Here is a 23,292-nt window from a genome sequence, read left to right as displayed (position 1 = left end):
ATAAAAACAAAGTCAAAAAGGTCCTTGCTATATCATTCTTCAAACACAAAGCCTTCCTGTCTCTGCAAGATCCACAAGGCGGGACCTATTCAGGTGTCTAACCAGAAAGCAAGAGAAATCAAGAGGCAATTTAGATCCTAGACCAGGCTTCCAAAAATTGGAGGATCTCAAGACACCCCACCCCCAATAGAGCTCCCTAGGACCAGCTTCTTTTCTCTGCTATAATTCTAACACAAGCACAGTGCCTGGCAAAGAGCGGAAACTAGATGTGTCAGATGAACAAACAAACAAATGAATAAATGAATGAATGAATTGAGGAACAAATGAATAAAGGAAAGAAACAGCTTAGGATTTGGAGCTGCCTTCTTTCAAATGACAACAGTGAATCCTTAGGAACGGTCAAATTTGTAGGGTGAGTGTTGTCTTGACACTACTGGCAGCAAAGGGGCACCTCTGTGCAATTAACTCTTTCCAGTCCAGGTTAGTGGGGGAAAGGGGCAGCCAGCAGCAGCACAGCCATTACATGAACGGTAGGGGGTTCACAAAGCTGCCAGACCGGATTTCATTTTGGAATGAACTCTATGATTTTTTTTTCTGCTGTTCCAGCAGCGGCAACAGCAGATTTACTCTCCTAATTATGTTTGGCTTTGGCTAAATTAGTTTGCATTCCCTGAGCACACACGGGGTGGGGGAGGGGGAGTAGGCAGGAAAGGAGGTGGCCGGAGAAGATGCCAAGAAGTGGAGAGAATCTTCTCAGAGGATGATACACATGACAGAACGATCAATCAGGCCCCGGGCAGACACTGGAGAACTACTGCACTGTGGTCCAGGGATCCCAAAGGGATGGAGAAAGTGCTCTGCCTCAACCTCTAGTCATTCATTCATTCACGCTACAAATATTTATTGAGTGTCCAAGATGAGTCAGACGTAGAACTAGGAGGTGCAGGGAATTGCAGTGAACCAGACGAATAAAGGCTCCCTGGCCTTGTGAACTTATATTCTAGAAAGGAACTGAGACAAGAAATAAGCAAAAAGATAAGCAAAACTTTCAGATGCCATGAAATCCATAAAACAGAATAAAGTGATAGGGACTATCTAGGGCGAGTCCATTATTTTGTCTCAGCCAGCAATAACAAAAGTAACACAACCACTGAAAATCCATGGACTCAGTGGTTACCACATTGCACTCACCGAACATTTCATTTCATCTTCACTACAACCTTGAGATGGGTATAGTTGTCCTTGTTTTACAGATGAGGAAACAGTCTCAGAGAGTTTTAGCTACCTGCTCGAGGACACACAGCAGGTGACTTCAACTGCAATGCTCCCCCTATGCCTTTCAGAGTTCTGCAGTCAATAATAGTAAACGATGATTAAAGCATCCACTGACTGCAACACACAATCCTGGCAGCACATCCTCAGCGTCAGCCCTTTTATCAAACACAATTTACAAACTGAGACCTGGAGAGCCTCATTAGTTGAACCAGCATGATAAATCGGTGAAGGGGTGAAGACAGGATTGAGACTCACATCTTATGGCCTCTCAGCCTTGTTGCCTCCCTAGAACATAATACAAAGCAGTCTGATGAAAAGGATATATTTTTTCCTCGATAACCAGAAGGAAAGATTCTGATGTTAGAATGTCCTGGATTCAGCGTCCAGAGATCTGCTGCATTGGACCAACATTTCCTCTGAGCTGTCTAGCTGCTGTTCCAGGTAACTAGCCTGGACTTCAGCTTAACACGTTTGCAAAGTTTACTTTGAGGAATAAACCAGAAACAGGAAAAAATGCCTAGAATCCAAAGCCATGGGGCAGCTATAAAAGGGCCTCCTGTTAAACTGTGGTATCCTCAAAAACAGACACAAACAGGCAACCGAGGACTTAGTACTGTGTATAGATGAGAGCTGTCTATACCTTTACACCAGGCCTTCCTTAGCGTCCTTTCTGATCAGTGACTCTCTATGTTCTATGTCCAACTGCCCATCTCTGGAAATTTATTTACATAACTAGCTGTCTTTACCGACTGCTGACTTAGCTTCTCCATGCATAGCCCAGCCAACACCTCACACCACCTCAACAGTTAAGGACATTTTAGAATTTCCATAATAAAACCTGTTCTTTATTCTTTAATACCATGTCTGTTTTTCACATTTGTAGTGAACTCAAAGCTGAAAGGGGGATTGTCAAATCAGAATTTTTTTTTTTAAACAAAATGCCATTACAACTAGAAGCAGCTGCTTTTGATTTATAAACACTGTAATCTTCCCCAGGCCTTAGATTTTTTTTTTTTTAACAACATCCAGATCAGAACCAATTTAATTTTGAAAGATAGCTAATCAAGTAATTTGTTGTAGCACCTCTCTGGTTTTCACTGTTGCAAAGGGGGTTGGGAGCTGCATCCGGGTAAACTAACACTTTATTGAAGATTATAAATGGACCCTTCAGGTATCATGAAGTGCTTACCTATAATCTCCAGAAACACAATAACTTCTATACATTCATTTCACTGCCAACTTCAGCATTTCAGTGACTCACAGGGAATGATACATGTTAATACAGTTAAAACTTGAAGCTACACACATTTTTATATGCAGTAATTCTTTTTAAACTTACTAACTTTTTAGAGACTTATATGGATGAATTCCCAATTTTGAAGAAGAGTTGAACACTCTCAAACTTGATTTTGCAATTTTCTATACAGTAGTCTCCCTTATCTGCAGGGATGCATTCCAACATTCCCAGTGGATGCCTGAAGCCAACAATAGTAAAAAAAAAATCCTATATATACTATTTTTTTTTCCTATGCGTACATACCTATGGCAAAACGTGATTTATAAGTTAGGCACCGTAAGAGGATTAACGATATCTAATAATAAAGTAGAACAATTATAACAATATACCGTAACAAAAATTATATTAATGTGGTCTCTTTCTCAACATATCTTACTGTACTGAATTCACCCTTCTCCTTGGGATGACGTGAGATGATAAAATGCCTACGTGGTGACAGGAAGTGAGGCAAATAACGTAGGCATTGTGACGCAGTGTTAGGCTACTACTAATTTTCTGATGACACCTTGGAAGGAAGATCATCTGCCTGCCTCCAGGCCATGGTTGACTGCCGAGGAGTGAAACCACAGAAAGAAACTATGAATGGGAGGCACGGCTACTGTACTCCCAACACCTGAACATATATGCACTTAATAAGAAATAAAGTGGGCACAGATTTGAGAATTTCACATATTTTGAGGTCAATATAGTCACCTCAACTTTTTCATTCACTACACTTTCATTAAGCATCTCTACACAACTGAACATAGCCCACCCTTGGAACTCATGTTCTAGTAAAGACAGCAGGGCCACCCATTGACTTGTACTTAGCAAATACTTATATTCCTCCCATGTGCCAGCCTCTGTTCTAAGCGCTTTATAAATATTGAATCCTCATAACAACTCTGTGAGATAGGAACTGATTTGCCCCCTTGCTTTCTTATTCTTCAAATTTGATCTGACCTGAGTCTTCTCCATGAGATTCTATCCCTCTCTACTGCATAGGAAAGAAACAGCCATCACACCACACTGGATAATTATTTCAGGCCTATTTCACATTCTAGAGCAGATGAAAGCATCATGGGGGTGACGAGTGCTCCTGGTGTGGTTAGTCCTCTTCCCCAGAACCAATTAACTAATTACTCTTTCTGGGAAACTTCTCATGTCCTTTCAAAAGATGCATCATGATTATGGGGAAAGTACCAAACCCAAAGACATTGCCCTGCCAATCTGGGCAGATAAATGTGAAGACCTGGCATTCCTCCCAGGTGTCCATGTCCCGCTCCCCTTCTCTTTACTCTGGCCATCTCTAAAATTAAATAGCTCTCTCTGTTCAATGACTTTCTGGCAGGAATTAGGAAAGCTCCTGCAAGAAGCTTTCACAGGAGGAAGGAGAGAAAGCATGTGGTGATACATTCTATTAATGTGCTCTGAAAGTATTTTCTGCATATCGTGGTAGAAATAAACATGGATTTGGGGGGTTCAGATCCCAGCTCTGTTTCATGCTCACTCTGTGACTTTGAGCAAGTAATTTAACGTCTCTGAGCTGTCGCCTTGTCTATAGGAGACCTACTTCATAGATTTTTAAGAAAATTGAGTAAAATTAAATTATGTGATACAATATAAGCATAATGGCCCATTGTGGTCACTTCATAAATGTTGGATCCCTCTTGATTTCCTTCTCCTTCCATGTATATTAATCTATTTTGTCTCTCCAGGGCAATCTGCTATCCCAAGTACCAGACAATAAATAACACATGAAAGTTTAAACAGAAAAAAAGACCCTTTTCACCCCAACATCCTGGGAAGGAAATGCTCCTATTTTATCAATTTTCCAGGGTGGGCTGATTCCCACCCAGAACACCAATTCTGCCCCATTTTTGTTGCCTCTAAAAATAAAAGCTGGCATTTATTTTTCTCCTACATTTGCAAAGTAGGAAAATAGTCCCAAGTGTAAGAGGAAAAATGTCAGTTTGGGAGGTCCTGATTCTACCACAATGGGTAACAAGGTAGACAATCTCAAGCCTTCCTCACACCCAAAAGGAAAGAAAGTGGATCCCAGAGCAACTGCTTCTTCCCTGGGTTGAAATGCGGTGTAATAGGACTATGGGTAATATACGTTGAGGTTGAAAATGGCTATTTTCTTTGTACAGCTCAAGCATTTAATTTTCCAAATCAGGAAACTTCATTTCTAAATGTGCTCAATAGAAACTATAGGCTTCCTTCTGCTGACAAAAGAAAAGCCGCTGAAAATTGGCATACGTGTTGCCTTTAATTTAAGCTTTTGTGCCCCTTTTCCTGGTCCTTACAGTTCAGGAGATTACATGCAGCTCTCGCCCGGAGGGGGGAAGAGAACAGTATCAAAGTACCCTCTAACCAAGGCAGGATGGGTCTGGTGACCTTAGAGGCCTTAATTCTGAATTTTTCTGGCTTCCGTGGGCTTATATCCAATCCTCCGTGTTCCTTGAGGTGGCGTTTTGTGCTTAATTATATTTAAAGGTTCGGTAGGTGGGATTTCATTTGAAGCCTGAGACTTGGAGCCATCAGCTCCTGGGGTTGTCATTTCAAGCTTCTCATTTCTAATCACTTGGGTCTTTACCCGAGATGTGTTTTTACTCAAGTTAAAGGAATTTTTGTCTTATAAGCAGCCATTTATACGCACAAAAAGCAAAGTGTTTTGTTCACAGAGAGAAAGAAACATCTGAGTCGATTTAAATCCGTCCTGTAAATAATTCACAAATTATTATAAAGGGATTTGTAATGATTTTATTTGAAACCTCTGTTTGCAGCCGAAGTCACTCTGTTGGGGCGGCATATACAATATGCTTCTGGGAGGGATCTGAACCATGGTGTGGTGAGAAAAACCCTGCAGACTGGAGGTTCAGAGGGGCTGGAGCTAAACAGAGCTGGCAGTACTTGATGGGTATCAAAGCTAACCAACGTCTTCAAACACTACATACAGTCATTAGAGCAATTAAAGCTCTTTTCCCGGCTTTTCAGTAAAATCTTAGATTTAACAGCTAAAGGCCATGAAACCACATTGCCTGTCACAGTAAATATTACCATATCCAAAATCCATTTGCCTTCTTCCAGGAGAAGAGCCTTGGCAAAAGGAGGAAGCAATCCTCTGTCTTGCCAGAAAAGGGGCCTTTTGGAATTGGTAAAGACCTAGAATCCTGGGATGCCTGGGTGGCTCAATGGTTGAGCATCTGTCTTTGGCTCAGGTCGTGATTCGGGGTCCTGGGATCAAGTCCCACATCAGGCTCCCTACAGAGAGCCTGCTTCTCCCTCTGCCTATGTCTCTGCCTCTCTCTCTGTGTGTCTCTCATGAATAAATAAATAAAATCTAAAAAAAAAAAAAAAAAAGACCTGGAATCTTACTGCAAACAGCACAAATACATGGCCTCCAGAGGGTTAGGTGGTAGGGGGCTGATACCCTGAGGGAGAGCTAGGATGATTTGGCTGTAAACCACCTGGAATGCCAGGCTGTGGTCCATATCTCCTGAAGACAACTCGGTTGACAGAAGGTGGGGGCAGAAGGCTAAGGGCAGAGGTGCAATAATCTCAGGATGATCGTCTGAAGGTTGCTATAGCTTCTCCTAAGAAGTCACTTCACCCTCAATTGGCCCAACAGATCTCTATGAAATGTGCCTCATCTCCATACACCCTCCTTAATGCCTCTCCAAGTGCCCCTCCTCTTTTCTTTCAAAATAAAGGCTAAGGTTCAGAGTTCTGAAATAGACACCCTGGGCTGGAACCCTGGCTTTGTGTCTAAGATGTGTGGCCTTGGGCCTGTTGCTTCTCTGTGCCTCCAATGCTTCATTATCAAAGGTAAATAATTGGAGTATTCCCCTAATGGAGTCAATAACATCCATAATGAATTAATACACGAAAAGAACTTAAAACACATACTAAGTGTTCAAAAATGTTAGCTATTATTAGGTTGACCTTTTTGAATAGTCAACCATTTTTTACTTCAATGATGGTTTCATATGGTTCAATCCCTCATTCAAGTTCTCAGCTTTACTAAAGCCTCATCTTTTCTTCTCTTGATTTAGCTCAAGCATCACCAGTTCCTGGAAGCCTCCCATGAGGCCTAGTCTGGGTTCATTTCCGCATACACATATGTGTTCACTTAGTCAACAGCAGAGTCTTAAGCACCACAGCTGAGTACCGGGAACTGAGAATTCACTAGTGAGCAAGGTCGATATGGTCTTTCCCTCAAAGAGCTTAGATGCAGACAAGACAGTCAACCAAGTTCTGACAACCAATGGAGTAAGGGCCTCTCCAGGAAGGTAGAGGGCACTATGAAAAGAAGTACTTGACAACAGAATCCTAATGGAGTGCATTGTTTGAGAGCAGGGAAATCTTGGAACAAGTAATCTTTACCCAAGACCTGAAGAGTGAATTGAGATTGGTCAGAAGAAGAGGAGAAGAAAGACTGCTCCAGAAACATCTAGACCTTTCTGTCAAGGTCCAGAAGTGAGAAAGAGAGAGCCTGAGGATGAGAAGAGTGTTGGCTGTGGCTTTTTGAGACAGTCTGCCCTGAGAGAGCAGGAAATGGGACCACAAGTACCAGAGCCCCCTTGGTAAAAGGACTTGAAAGTCACCTGAAGACTTTGGGGCAAAATTTAAGGAGGCACTTACTCTCATGGCCATACAAGGCTGTACTTGAGAGCAAGTTCCTACTTAAAATTTGCCCCTTGGATATCTTGCTAGTCTCATAGTAGTGCTACCCCTGATGGGCTTTACCCTGAGGCCAATAGGAGGCCCTTGAAGGGATTTCAAAAGGAAAAAGATATCTTCTGAGCAGTATTTTAGATAGCTCATTTGGGCTCAGCTTGGCTGATGAACTGGAGGGAAGGAAATGAGGAGCAGAAAGCTGGGGTAGTTATTCAGGCAGTGGGGGGTCCTTTAATGGGTGCCCAGAATACAGTGGCTTTCTCTCTAGCATATTACTCGTGATATGGACTTTTAATTGTTTCTTTATTTGTTTATGTTCCACTAGACTGAATCCCTTGAGAATAGGAACTTAGGAGTCTATCCTACCACCCCGACCTCCAGAGCCAGCACCGTGCCTAATACAGAATAGTACAATCAGTAAATAGTAAGTATTATTATTATGACTATTGTTCTTTAATACTTATTGCTAAAATCCAGATACACAAATGCTCTTGCTATGGTGCCATGTAGTAAACTGATTCCGTGGAATACTCATCTTCTGAGAAATGGCAAGCAAAGTTTTGGCCATTTTGGGATAGACCTATATTCAATGTTTGAAAAACATTTTCTTAAAAACATGAAATGGGGTTAGTATACACACATTTATTTCCAAACTCTCTCTGCTGAGAGGGCCTAGAATCAATAGCACACCAAGCACCCAGATCTTCCAATAAACAGGAACCAGGGCTCCTTGAAAAAAAAAAAAAAAAAGACCAACTCTAGAGCTGGTGCAGTGAATATAAAAGATGAGCCTGGAGTACCTTGTAGCATTAGAAAGTAAGGAAACCCACACAGACACACTCTGATGGGAAAATGGAGAAAAGAACCAACTGGAAGAGCTTTTAATGGCCATTGGTGGGACAATCTGAATAAAAAGATGAACAACAAAAAAAAAAAAAAAAAAAAAAAAAGATGAACAACATAGTGCTGGATTATAACCCAAAGTATAAAACAAATATCCATGAATCCATATTGATATAAATAAATGGTTGAATAAATACAAAGGAGAGAAGAAACAAATCTCCCATGCAGAAGAATTATAAATGATTTATGTAGATACTTCCCATGCAAGAACGTGGAGCATAACTTCCTATCCCTTGAGCATGGGCTATGCCTAGTGTCTTCTTTTTAAAGAGTATGGCACAGAAAGAGAAAAAACAGGATGGAGAAACCAGACAAATACTACTTCAGCCAGGTGGTCAAGCTTAACACTCACACTAATAAACCTTGATAATATGTATCTTTGAGATGATATAATGAGAGTGGCATTATACACACCTGTGGTCTTCCTCCCAAAAATAAATACCCCTGTGTAGCCACGAGGAAAATAATCGACATGTGCAATCTGAGAGGCATTCATTCCATCAGACACCTACCTGCCCAATACTTCTCAAAACTGTCAAGGTCATCAAATACAAGGAAAGTCTAAGAAATTGTCCCAGCCAAGAGGAGCTTAAGGAAACGTGATGACTAACTGTAATGCAGGATCTTGGATGGGAGCCTGGGAACATTACATAAAAACGGAATAAATCTGAGCAGAGTATGGACTTTAGCTAATAATAATGCATTAATATTGGTTCATTAGTTGTGACAAATGTATCACAGCAGCATAAGATCTTAACAACTAGAAAAATGGGCATAGTGTGCGTGGGAATTCTCTGGACTATCTTTGCAACTTTTATGTATATCTAAGAGTATTCTAAAATTTTTATAAGTCTATTTTTAAAAATTAAATAGTGCCTTTACTATCTGACTTCTCAGATACTTTAATATGCTGAGATACATTATGAATCTTTCCAAATTAATATGACTAAGGGACTGAATAGCTGTTATATTCTCTTGGGCCCTGCCTAGTGTTCACTAGAAGAGTTGGGAATAGTAATAATAATAATAATAATATAACTAACATTTTTAGAAAGGTTCTGGACATCATGGCTAATAATGTAGTCCCATGAGCCAGACTACCTGTTCACATATTAGCATCAGCATTTATTTATTTATTTTTTTAAAGATTTTATTTATTTATTCATGACAGAGAGAGAGAAAGAGAGAAACAGGCTCCGTGCTGGGAGCCTGATGCAGGACTTGATCCCCGGTCTCCAGGATCACACCCTGGGCTGAAGGTGGCACTAAACCACAAGGCCACCAGGGCTGCCCTAGCATCAGCATTTAAAAGCTACACAATCTTAGGCAAATTCATTTAATTGTGCCTCAGTTTCCTTAGCTGTAAAATGGGATTAATAATGCTACCTGTCTCAAAAGATTACTGTGAAAATTCAGTGTGTTTATTTGGATGAATGTGTGGTCAATACATAGTAAATTGTTCAACATGACACCCTCATTGTGACTTCTTGAGGGGTTCCCGTATGTTGTTTCTCTACATAGCAAATATTATCATAGGAGGTAGTAACCAGCTACAATTTTATAAAGAGAGAAAAAAATTTAAATAACTTGCCCTAGGTCTCACAGTTAGAGAACTGTAGGGTCAGACCCATAGTTCTTAGGAGGAAAAGCTCCCAGAACCCTCTAGGAGGAAGCCCAAAGCTGAGTTACAAGACTCAGGATCTTGGAAAGAAGCAATAGAACCCTGACCCCGGGATAGGGAGGAAGTTCCAAGGGATAAGAGAGAGAAACTAAAAGCATGAGCATACAGCATCAAAACTAATCTTGGTCTACTCTGCAATTTCATAAACACTTTCCTGGTTTCCAGCTCCCAAATCTTGATAGAGAAACCACTTCTGCTGATGCCACAAATACCCCAATCTCCCTCTCCCCACATCTCCTAAGGACCAGTGCCTAGTGGACCTTTCTCTATGTGGCACTCTCTGTATGGACAGAATTTGCCCATGAAACATGGAAGGCTTCTCGCACACTTTTCTTTCTCTGCCTCTGGCCTGGGAAACTGGACTCTGAAATCTGCAGTTGCTTGAAATTAAATGACAAGAGATTTTACCATGTTGATACATCATGAGATGGAGATTTTCATCTGTCAGCCAACCACACAATTAACAAAAAGAAAATTCAAAGCTATTCAATAGGAATGATTAAATCCTATAAAAGTCTGCAAGAACCAGAAATGGATCCCTCCAACACACAGTGCTCGTGAATCCCCACTCAACATGGTGCCTGAGGCCCCTGCTGGCCTCCAGCAGACACATGGCAACCGGAAGTCCTAGGTTGAGCTGGGTGTATTAGAGATGGAGCTCTTCCCTAAGACCAGCAAAGAGCTACCCCTGTAACATAACACACATGCCCCCTTTCCTCTCCCACAACAAGCAAATACCTGTCAGAGCCCATCACCTGGAAACATTGAATCTGAGGGAAAGAATGAAAAATTCTCTCAACTGGCTTCTTCTCCCTTTTTCCTACTTTCTTCTTTCTTTCCAGGAACGTAGGTTCGTGCCAACCTGTAGCCTATGCCCTAGTTTTATATTCAGCTCAATCTCTCCCCTCACATCTACCAAGGACTTATGATTAAGCAAAATAAAACACCAATCAAAACCAAAACAAAAAAATTTTAAATGGCATCTCCAGCTTCCTGAGTCTTCTTGAATTGACTGTCTTCTCTTCCAGTTTCTTAATTCTATAGTCTACACCATTTGCTTAACATTTGGCATATAAGTAGAGTAAAACACTAAATACAGATGAAACTGTAAACACAGATAAAACACAGGTTGCTTAGTTAAATTTGAATTCCAGACAAACTAAGAATACTTGTTTTTTTGTTTTTTTTTTACTGTAAGTACGTCCCATTCACTATTTGAGATATACTTATACTAAAACAGTATTTGATGTTTGTCTGAAATTCAAATTTAACTGGGCATCCTGTATTTTTATTCGTGAAATCTGGCCACCCCATACAGAGTGCAAATTATTTTTTCAGTAGATTGCTTTGTTCAAATGGTATCACACACAGATGCCCAGAACATGAACAAATTAAGATGACAAGACTGAGATCTGGAAGGGGAAAGTGACTGAGCTCTGTTGGGTCCAAACAAGAGCAACAGAGCTCAGAAATGAACACAGGCTTCCAGAACTCAAGACATATGTTTCTTTACTATTAGGGAAAAAATGGGAAAAACAGAAATGGCACAAAAGATTCAGAGTTTCCTGCCCATCTGGGTTATCCTCAGCTTATATTGTCTTTGGGTTATCCTACAGCTCCATAAATTGTAGAAAACTGATAATAACGTAAGTGATTTTTGTCAGTGGATGCTTATCAGTTTTGTGAGATTGATCACTGTGCTAGAAATGGACTGGTTCCTGCATCTATTTATATACTGACTTCAGTGTCCCTTAGTGCATATAGACATGTGTGTGTTCTTTGAATCCTCCTTTTAGCTGGTTGCAATGTCGTACCATTTCCCTCATTAATTAATGAGTTAAAATGAATCTCTGACCTGTGTTTGTAAGATTCACTCTTTTACCTTTTATAAAAAATTACCTTTGGGCAATTTGTCATTCTTCTCTGCAAGAAAGTCTAAGTGGAGATGGTACCTAAGCAGCCGCAGGGGTGTTATAGAGTCATGAAATGAAAAGACACACACTGGATGAAGAGGAATGGAAGAGACTGCATTTCTGAAATACAAATCTGATCACTGCACTTCCTGGGGAAAGCTAGGCCTGCCGGACTTCACAGCCATGGCCCTGAGGACCAAGGCAGTGCTCCATGTCCACCTGGGCTTGTGCACCTTGAAAACACCTCTCTCACCACTGCTTCCTGGGGTTCCCTCCAGCTCCCCTTCTGTTCCCAGTCTGGCTTAGATGGATGCCCATTCTGTGGCTCCCATGAGCCCCTTGGGTTTCACGAGCCATAGCACTTTCCTTATTGTGTTGCAATTATTGTTTAATTGTCTGTAGCCTGCATTAGACTGCTCTCTGGGAGGGCAGGGACCAAAACTTGCTTTGATTTGTTTACTTGTGCATCCCCAACTCTAAGCAGAGGGTGTTGGCTCACAGTGAGACTCAAAACACAGAAGTGTGGAATGAATAAATGGATCTGGAAGCATAATAGGATCACTTACGCACGTGAGAGAGGGAAGCTAAGGGAATAAGCAGCACGGGAAGCCAGGCAAGCAGACTCACATGAACTATGTTTTCTTATAAAAATACTTTGTGGGACAAGTCACTAAGCTACCTGCAACCATCAGATACTGACTCACCTTCATTCAATGATTTCCTCCCATCTAACTGGACAGATATTATTCAAGAGAGCAGCATAACAATTTTCATCACTCTTTATATAATATTAAATTATAATACCAGGCAGGTTCATCTAAAAACTCATACGGTTTCATAGCCTTTCTTAAAGAAATTCAAAAATTTTAAAAAGCTCCCTGTTTAGATAAAGAAAAAAGAATATTTTTTGCACCGACCCACAATCTGGATAAAAGCCAATCCATTTAGGAAAGATGCTTCCAGGAAAAAGAGAGACTCCCAAACTCTTCTAATGGGTTTTCCTATCGCTCCCTTCAATTACCAAGTAAAAGCTCCCACAGAATTCCAGGATCCTATAACTCCTCACAATTCCCCAACGGCAACCTGATTTCCAGCCCTCTCTTTCCAAAGTGCTCGCTCTGGAGGCTGTGGTTTCCATTTCTAAAAGCTGGTCCCTTTATTGCCCCACACAGGTGAATTAGCTAGATGGTGTTTACTGCAGAGCTGAGTCTCAGCGAGCATTAAGAGTGGTGCTTTCCCTACCACCCACTTGCCCCCCTTGCCAACCACGCCATCTCCACTGTGGGTACAAGCTGATTCCTCCTTGGGAGAAGGAGATCTGAGGCCTAGTGCTGCCAGCTTCATTCCACCTATACTTCTCTTCAAACAAGGCCCAGCCTGCCTCAGAGGGATAGCAGCCACTTCTGAATGTCTACCGTTCCTTTGTCCTTCAACACCCATTATTCCCTGTCCTTCCTTTAAATGTCCCTCCTTTAAAATACAACCTGCTGGCAAAAGAAATCCCAGAAAAATATAAAAAGGCCAGGCTAGACTCAGGATGTAGGTTTGATCCTTCTGGAGGGAGAACACGGGATAGTGCACCAGGAGGCAGATGGGTGGGTGTAGCAGGTAGAGTGGGTGCAGGACCCCACCAATGCATCTTGCTGGATAGCTGGCTCGAATGTCCACATTTCAGGAAACAAATTAGGTCTGGCTGCAAAGACACATTCAGGTATGAAAGAATTCTAAGAAAGATCAAGAGCTAAAATGTACTGAGGCTTACCATGTGCCAAGCACTGGTGCTGAGTGCCTTCCCCGCATTCTCTCATCTACCCCTTACAGGGTTTATGTGGGAGAAGTATTTCCATTCTCATCTGAGAAATGAAGAAAATGACTCTTGAAGATGTTATTAAACATCCCCAAGGTCTTATAACATGGTGGTGGCAGCAACAGAATTAAAACAAATCAAAAGTTAGGACCCAAACTCATAATTAGAATACATTTGTTTGGAAATTAGGTGCTAGGGTTTTTATTCCTGTTATCTCATTTATCTCTCGATGATACTCTGAAGCATCTGATTCCCTTACAAAGCATAAGGAATGTAGGGAACTGGTCCCAGACCACACAGCTAGGAAATGGGGGAGCAGCTTTGGAGAGAGATCTGCCTGTAGTCAGCTGTCAATGGAACTGCTGTGGGCATGGGGTGGGTCGTGGGCGAGACCTCAACTCTCAACTTCATGTAAGAGGCTCTAAGTGCTAGTATTAGCTCCTGACCACCAGAAGCACTGAGCTCAGGCCAAGGTTTTAAGAGAGAAATCCTCTAAGCTGGAAGAAGCTGAAATAGAACCCAACATTATATGCTTCCTTGAGATGTGAGCTGAGTCATTAGGACATTCTGGGGACAGAATCGGACCCAGAGGTCCCCTCCACCACTGGCTTTGAGAACAAATACATTTCACATCTCATCCACTACAGGAGAGACTTCACAGGGCTAGCTAGCGTCCTAGGGAAATTGTTAGAAGCAGATATATCCTACCATAAGGACCCTCCCTGGACTTCACCAGAAATAGCACTAGTTCTTTGTGCATTGAGCAAATATCACTTAGCTTCGATTCAGAAATCACTGACCCCAATTTGTAAGGCCCATTCACTGTGTACTCATCTCCTACCCCCTTTTCAGTTTAAAAGTTCCCAAGCCTGTATCAAGGCATTGAGTCAACTTACTGAATTCATCAATTTCTTGGGAACCAGATAGAAAAATATTACCACTCTTAATAGCACAGAAGAATGCTGACTTCCCAAGAAACCAGCAATGTTATAAATACTATGTAGGAGTGTTTGGAAATGAGAAGAGAACAAGTATAATTTTATATCACTGAAGAAAAATGGTTTAGAGTTCAAATTATAAAGGAGGATTTTCTGACCTTGGGGCAAAATTTTTGTTTTAAAATTAAATCAGAGCTCATTAGGCAGTGGACCCACCAAAGTGCTAACAAGTGATGAGGAAGAAAATGCATCTATCTCACCTTCACATATAACCAACAATTTTTCAACCATGTAAATCATGATAAATAGGGCAAAAATGAAGTAAGAACTGAGCTAACATCAGGTTACAACTCTGTGCTTTTTTTGTTGTTGTTGCTTAACCTCACTGCATCTTGATTTCCTCATCTGTAAAATGGAAATAGTCATACTTCTTTCAGATTCACTGATGTTCCAAGTGAGACAAAGAGAGCAATGCTCTTAGCAGTGTGGAGCACAAAGTAATTGCTTAAGCAATGCATGTTTGTTGGTAATAAAACTTGCTGTCTTTTAATTTTTCTTATTAAGTAATATGGGTCTGAAATAGTTTCCAAATTAGCCAAGTGTTAGGAATAAAGAACCTACAGCCTTCTACCTTTAAAATTTGTTGAGGTTACTGCAGAAATCAATTAGATTCCTTAAGACTATAAACTGATTTCATCACTTGACTGAATACCCTTAAAATATAATTATTAATTGCCTGTTGGAGAAAGTTTGCAGGGTCTTTTTTAACCTATACAATAATGTTTTTATACAATTAGATTTTATGTATATAACATATATGCATACATACATAATAAACATAAATATATGCATGTAGATATGTATGTATAGATACATACAGATATGCATTTATACACACACACATGGGCACCTGAGTACACACACGCATGCACACCCACACACACAGAATGAGAGAGTGAAACAAAGGAAAGAAAGATAGACTTTTGTAAGAGCCTCTCTGCCCAGGGGTGAACAGGATGCAAAATGACAAGAAAAAAGGAACTAACTCTTCTAAGTTGCCTTTTGCACCTTATCATTAACAGATTTTTTGAGACTTGTTGTGAATCATCCAAGCGACTTTATTGTGTTTGATTTATGCAAATACAAGCAGAGGTCAGTCTTCAGTGAAGGTGTATCCCCAACAAAAAATTCAAAGCAGGAACACAAAGCTTGAGTGACACTTACCTTGCAGGTAATGTATAGGTACAGTCTGCCAAGTATAGCAGAGGGAGGCGATAGGAATTATTGACAATTGTGGCAAACGGGTTGTTCCAGTGGAATGAAAGGAACCTGCACTGAGTCCAGGCAATGTGTTGCCATGTGGAGAGCCAGGTATTTACTGAGCTTTCTTGTTTTGTTTTGTTTTCTTGCTTGTTTATTGTTTACTTATTCTTTTTTCTGTGTTTAGTGGCTATACAACTGGATTTATTAGGTTGCCCAGACTAATATAACAAAGTACCATGGACTGGTAGCTTAACAAAAATGTATTTTCTCACAGCTCTGGAGGCTGGAAATCTTTGATCAGGATGCCAGCATCAGCTAGTTCAGCTAATTCTGGTAAAACTCTCTTCCTGATTTGCAGACAGCCACCTTCTCACTGTGTCCTCACATGGCAGAGAAAGAGGGCAAACTCTGGTATTTCTTCTTATAAGAACACTAGTCCTGGGGCACCTGGGTGGCTCAGTGGTTGAGCGTCTGCCTTTGGCTCAGGTCATGATCCCAGGGTCCTGGGATCCAGTCCCACATCAGGCTACCTGCAGGGAGCCTGCTTCTCCCTCTGCCTATGTCTCTGCCTCTCTCTATCTCTCTGTGTCTCTCATGAATAAATAAATAAAATCTAAAGAAGAAGAAGAAGAAGAAGAAGAAGAAGAAGAAGAAAAAGACTACTCCTATCTATGAAGCCCCCATACCCTTACTGTCACAGTCTCATCTAACCCTAATTACCTCCCTAAAGCACCATTTCTAAATACCTACACATTGAGAGTTATAACTTCAACTTACAAATTGGGGCTGGCCACAGAGAGGGGGTACAATTATTTAGTCCATAGCATTATGTTCAAATATTTAAAAGTACTGGTAGGCCAACAAAATTCACTCTATATCAAGAAGTGTTCATTAACTCAAGTCATTGTTTGGTCAATCAGATAGATCCTACCCACCATGCTTCACCATGTTTTATCACTTTGAAATCACAACATACACACGTGTGTGTGCACATACACACATACATGAACACATTTGCTTTAGAAATTCTATCAAATGTTTATTCAGGGGTCCATCCTGTCTTGGGGAGGGAGAGATGGAAAATTATGTGCAAAGCCAGGACCAGCTTCCTTGATTGAAGAGAAGAGAAAATCCAGGGTACACCAGGAGGTGAGATGAGGCTGTTGGGTATGAGGGAAGGCTTGAAGTCTGTGATCAATTTCATTCACGCTGATTCAAGAGGCAATTGGGAGCCACTACCTACTTCTCAGGAGAGAAAATGCTATGATAGCAATTATGGCAATGAAAGATGATTCCTCTGACTGTGTGTAGAATCAACTCAAGTAGGCAAAGCCTGCAGAGAGAAAAGGCAGGTGGAGCCTATTGCCAGACAGTATTCTTTGGACTGTGCTCTAGGGACAAATTATTCTGTGGGTTCGTATGCACCGATTTCTGGCACGGCAATTTTCCTCCATCTTCTCACCCACCCTCTCTTCTCTGCCTGACAGCTGGCCTCACATCAACCACAAAGCCATCTGTGAAGTGTCACAACCTCCATGAAGCTTTCAAGATGGTTATGAGTGTTATCATTACATCTCCCAAACACTCGCTCTGTGACCAGTTTCTTAGAGAGATCTCTTCCATGATCCTCACTGTGGCCTTGGGGAGGCAGGATTATCATTTATATTTGCCAAGATAAGAAACAGGAGTTGTAGTGAAAAAAAAGTAATTTTTCTAACATCTCCCAGGTATAAATTGACTTAGCCATGACTTGAACCCAAATCTCTCTGGCTTCAGTTCCTGAGCAGACAATTAATACCCCACTGTCCTGACTTCTATTTCTTGAGCCCAAATTAGCCCCTTTTCTCTGGCTCAAGAAGATCACTGCTCATACCTGTTATAGCACGCATTGCATATCTTATCCTTAATTACCCGATTCCACATCTCTATCTCTCCCCTTGAGTCTGTAATCTCCTTGAGAGCAAAGACCAGGATGTCTTCATCTCTGCGTCCTCCATATGCCTAGCTCAGTGCCTGGTTCATGGTGAGGACTCAGTACATGGCAGATGAATGTATAAATAATGCCCATCAGGCTGGTTTGAGTTCTATGTGCTGAGAGGGACAATGGGACACATGTAATCTGCGAAGCTGGACACAGATGCACTCCAGCCCTTACGGGAAGGGACTGTTGCAGAGGACCTGCGTTTTGGGTGATTTTTGTCTCCACATATCTGCACAACCTTTCTGCAAAAGTTCATCAGGACTCAAGAAAGAAGACTGATCAGTCTTAAATCTGAACTCTAAATCCTCAAGGCCATAGAACACCTTCAAGAACTGTTCATGGATTTTGGAATTTATAGCTGTTTCCTGTTGAGAGGAGGTGTTGCATGGAGGTTCACAACACAGGCTTTGCATACAAACTGCCTGGATTGTGCTTCCGGCTCCTGCTCTCCCCAGTTACATAACTAAATGTAAACTACTGGATCTCACCTTGTCCCCACTTTCTCCTCTATAAAATCATGCTAATAATTATCCCATAGCATTGCTTTGAAAACTAAATGAGTTAGTATATGAAAAAAAAAAAAAACTTAACAAAAAGGCTATATAGGTATTAGCTATTGTTAGCATTTTTCTGTTTCTAATCTCCTTGGCAGAAAGAGCCATGGATTGGAAGTTAAGAAGACTGCTGTCCTGGATCAGTGCCACTCTGAACCCATACTGTAAGTCCTTCCATGGGGCGGTGGCTCTGTTTTAAGTTATCACCCCTGAAATATAAACCTAAAATATATGTGTCATCTCATCATCCCATCTGTAGAATGGGTTGTAAATTCTTGTCTTGTTTACTTTGCAAGGTTAAAACTGAATGTGATCATGCTTTGAAAAATGTAAACAGTTGTGGTCCTATTATTATTATTATATTCACAAGTAGAACATTTCAAGAGCCATATGGCCTTAATTAATCATAGCTAATAACCAAAGTCATCCTTCCAAGCAGGAATAATGCTGGATGCTAAAAATAGCCCATATGCAAGGATGGAATACAATGAAAACTCTCTGAGTATGTCAGAAACAGAACTGACTTCTGCAGGGATGTGAAGCATGCTTTCACTCATTCTTGCCTTGCTTTACACGTCCCCTTTCTTCTTGCTTTCTTACTATTCCAGCCTTGCCTAGCATAAATTTCCCCAAGGAATAGCTGCTATTGGTGAATCACAGAAGATTATTGGCTGCTTACAGCTAATGAGCTCTTTCATTTGCTACACTGCAGAAAACCCACCAGATCTTTCATTCTGATGCTCATAGACATGTGAGCTGTAGAGAAATCAAACCCTCCCCCCACTGGTATCCTCTTGAAATACTGTAGTTAGAGACACAAACTAAATGGCTAAAATATAAGACACAGCTTCCTCATTTCCCTCATCCAATCTTGGTTTGGGTTTGCCTGTGTCCTTTCAAATATCCATTTAACTGCTGGTCCCAACAAATGAGAAATTGCCAAAGAAATCAAAACATGGCTTAAGTAAATAAATAAATAAAAACTACATAGGAAGTCTCTCTCTTGCTGATGGGGGATTTTCCTCCAGAATTTAAATATTTAGGTTCACCGGAAAAAGATGAAGGTAGGGTTTCTCCAAAGCATTTTTTTTTTTTGGCTTCTCCCAACTCCATATGTTGTCAAGGAGTTTCTATGCTAAAAAAACAAAAGTATTGGAAAACAGATACCTTTAAATATTCAATATAGTTTGTATAGTCATTTAAAGAGAAAAATGAAGAAGGAGGAAGAGGAGGAGGAGAAAGAGGAAGGGAGGAAGGGAGGGAGAGGGAGAGAGGGACAGAAAGAGAGAGAGAGACAGGGAGGGAAATCAACAATCCTGAAGTTGGTGGACATCTCTTTCTTCAAATACGCCTCTCTGGAAAACTCTGGGATCTTTAATTACAGCAAAACACTAGCAAGAACTTCTCTTTGTCTTTGGATCTCAAATGCAACTCTGGATAGAGCCCCCCGAGAGAGTGATAGATATAATTTTATTAGTTTCAGCAAGACACAGACATAGCTGTTCAGCAAAGACTTTCACAAGAGGCAAACGGAAGGCAGATAGCAAGAAAGTCCTGAGACAAATAGAACTGCAGCTAGATTTTATTAATGACCAGTGGAACTAGGGAGCCTGAAAGTTTAGTGCAATTGCCTCTTTTGAGGTCATATTTTCAAAAGAAAAAGAGAACGTGAGATGATTATGAACTCTTTTTCAGTATCCCTTAAAACCGTTTAACTGTTGCTGATAACAGAACTCTCAAAGGAGAGACTTAGGACACAGTTTTGATGTAACAACTTTTATGACAAAAGTAGAGGTCCATGGAAGCCCAGAGAAATAAAAGTTTTCAGCATTTAGGGAGTTTTGTCATGGAGATTAGTAACAGAGAGAGAGAGAGAGAGAGAGAGAGAGAAGAAATCACTGGGAAGTGGCTTCCTATCTAGGACTAATTGACAAATCCCTTTTTGCATCTTGTGGTCCTGTTTTAAGTTTAGGATTTTAAAAAGTGGCTTTCTCTTTCTCTCTTCTCTTCTCCTACTTCCACAGACTGAAAGTTTCAGATCACTCTGATGCTAAAGGATGGCAGAGCCACAGATGGAAGGAGCTTGGGTCCCTGAATCATTATGTAAAGGAAAACACTCACTGTCCGGAAATGGTTACATTGAACCATAAATTACACGGCAGACACTGACATTTTGAAGTTGGTTTGTTACAGCAACTATCCTTATTCTAACTAATACACTTATTTTTGTATATGAACTTGAATTGTAGGTGTTTTTCCTTAGCCTGAAGGTTTAATTCAGTTCATATAATAAAAACTGTAAAGCAAACCTGTTCAGCAAACAGATATTGAGTGCCAGTGTTAAGGGCTGTCTTAGAATAAGGGTGAAGAATTGCTGACAAGTTCTCAAGCTTTCTTTGAGATAGAGAAGGGTTGAACGTTGGGCAGGCATTGGCACAGATGACTATGCACTGAGACTTTTAAGTATCCACTTGACTTTTGAAGGTGGCTGCCCATCACCACTATCTGTGAGTGGGTCTCTCTCCCTTGTAGGGATTTACAAAGAGCCTTTGAGCAAAGGACTTTAATCAAGGTCAGTGCCTACAGGCACACTTACAAGGCTTGCACCTAGACCATGTCAATGCTCCTGCTTTGGGAAATGATCTTAAGCCTCTGCTGGCCTGTCAAAAAAAAAAAAAACTACATGGGAATCGCTGATAAACTGGTATTGATTTTCACAGATCACCCTTGTCAAAAGGATTTATTGATGTGTCAATGCGTGTTGTCGAGAGGATCATAGCAGGATAGCTTTGAAGGATTTATAAGAAATCTACAGGCTTTAATACACTTGGCGGTAAATAACTAACAAGTACTGCACATATCGATTCTTGTCATGTGGTCAATGCAATCTTTAGCCCACTAATTGTCAGTATTGACAAACAGTTCATGATCTAAATGAGCAGCTGGACATCCGTTCTGAGCAGAACATTTCCAAATGGCGTTTTCCTTGCTGTTCTCAGCCTAATGTTGAAGCAGTCTTGCAGGTAATCGGCTGTAGGCAGAAGGAAACGTGTGGTAATTAATTCTTCCTTGCTGTCAAGTGTCACTCTATGTGGAGAGAAGGGAGGCAGGGGGAGCCCGGTCAGAGTACACAAGGCTGGAACCCAGTTCCATGGCACTTCCAAGGCCCATTTTAAATGCTGCTTCCCAGGAAAAAGCTTCCAAAAAATCACACCATGCATATGGTTTCTACCACTTCCAACCCTATACTGTCCCTGGCAACTAATCCCACGTTATCTACATGGAATTTTATTCATTTACATATGTTGAATTTATCTTTTGTGTTATGATTGAATCTTATTTTTCTTCAGTTGTATACAAGCTCTTGAAATTTGGGAGGAAGATACAGGATCTCAGTGTGGATCTCAATGAGAAGACAATGGAGGCTATTAATGGTTTCCCTGGAAAGATTTACAGTTGAATTTTAAAAAGGCTTTCAGAGTTTTCACAGATCTAAGGAGTCCATGAACCGCCAAAACAAATACAATCAAACCCAGGATTAGATTCTAGCTCCGTTATGTCCCAGATATCTGACCTCCAAGAAGTCTCTTAATCTGTCAGTCTACCCATCCTTAATATAAGAATAATCTGTTACAGCATCAGTATCTTGTAAGGATTAAGTAGACTGATCCATGGGATGTGTTTTGCACCTAATATCTACTCAAAAAAAAAAAAAAAACTACTGGTATCAATGAAGATTTCTTTTCTTATTTATTCATTTATTTATTTAAGAGAGAGGGGGCACATGTGAGGAGAGTCAGGCAAAGGGAGAGGAAGAGAGAGTGAGAATCTCAAGCAGACTTCTCAGTGAGCATGGAGCCCAAAACAGGGCTCAATCTTACAACCCTGATATCATGACCTGAGCCTAAATCACGAGTTGAACGCTTACACAACTGAGCCACCCAGGTGCCCCTCAATGAAGGTTCCTGAGTTCATTTCTTCCTTCATATCATAAATATTTGTTGAGTACTAATCAGGAGTCAGGTATGGACCTAATTGCTACGCCCCATGGCTGATCCATCCAAATCCAGCAAAGCCCCCATGCTTATCATAGCAGCTCAATTAATGCTTTTTAATAGCTTGATTGGGATCCTTACCACTGGATAGCACAGCTGTTATTATTCTACTATATACATTCTACTATATTATTTTAATCAAGAATTCAAACATTGCTATTGAGTAAATTTTTAATACTTTAAGTTTCCATTGTGTACTCATTAAACTTGAAATAAATCTTTTAGAGAAAGGGCATTTATCATACCATATTTTCTACAGTGATCTTCCAATCTGTTATTTCTATGGAATGTGCAGGGATCCTGATGCCTGGCTCAACCCCAGGACCCTGGGACCATGAACTGAACTGAACTGAAGGCAGACACTTAACTGACTGAGCCACCCGCGCACCCCACTATGGAATGATATACTTTTAAATACAATTTTCCATCCCTAAATGTATACTTGCTCCCCCTTAAACATGTAAATTTAATTAGAATAACCATTTCATATACATTATAATGCAGACATACCAACTTATATGTAGGTCTGCTATAAAACATTTTGTTCTCCATTGAGGAAGAGTGTTATAAAATCGTAATTAGTTAAGCGCAAGTAGAAAGAGTGAAGCCAGTATATGCATACTTAATCTTTGAAAGTACTTTTTTTTAAACTTGGAAGAGTGACCGTAAAGACACCAAAAATATTGTTTTATCCTAGTCAACAAAATTATCAGCTCATCCCTAGGCTTATGGAAATCTTTCCAATTAATTCTATCAATCACTTTTTTTTTAGGTTCCCAATCATGGGCCATCATGCCTTAATCTCCATTTTGCTGACAGGGAAACTTGGTATTTTCACAAATAATCTGAAACTCTATCACCTAGATGAACTCTTCTGTCCCATATTATAAATAATTTCTCACTGTATGTTCTGATAATTGAGGTTTAGCACATTGACATTAGCAAGGCATAGAGCCCTGTGTG

General features: G+C 40.6%; 1 protein-coding gene across 12 annotated transcripts in view; it reads right to left on the bottom strand.

Annotated features, from left to right (window-relative positions):
- The window catches only part of LDB2 (LIM domain binding 2), a 375,018-nt gene that overhangs the window by 269,169 nt on the left and 82,557 nt on the right, over positions 1 to 23,292 (bottom strand). The window contains exon 1 of one of the 12 annotated variants that reach the window (XM_072804721.1): positions 2,963 to 3,109. The exons of the other annotated variants lie outside the window; for them this stretch is intronic. Within the exon in view, the coding sequence (XP_072660822.1) occupies positions 2,963 to 3,094 (132 nt within the window). The 5' untranslated portion in view covers positions 3,095 to 3,109. Of the gene's footprint in view, positions 1 to 2,962; positions 3,110 to 23,292 lie in introns of those variants that run through there. 12 annotated transcript variants of the gene reach the window in all.

Source organism: Canis lupus, chromosome 2, assembly GCF_048164855.1.
Source record: "Canis lupus baileyi chromosome 2, mCanLup2.hap1, whole genome shotgun sequence".
Classification (NCBI taxonomy): Eukaryota; Metazoa; Chordata; class Mammalia; order Carnivora; family Canidae; genus Canis; species Canis lupus.
The sequence above is the reverse complement of the archived record's forward strand: the minus strand, read 5'-3'. Positions and strand labels throughout refer to the sequence as shown.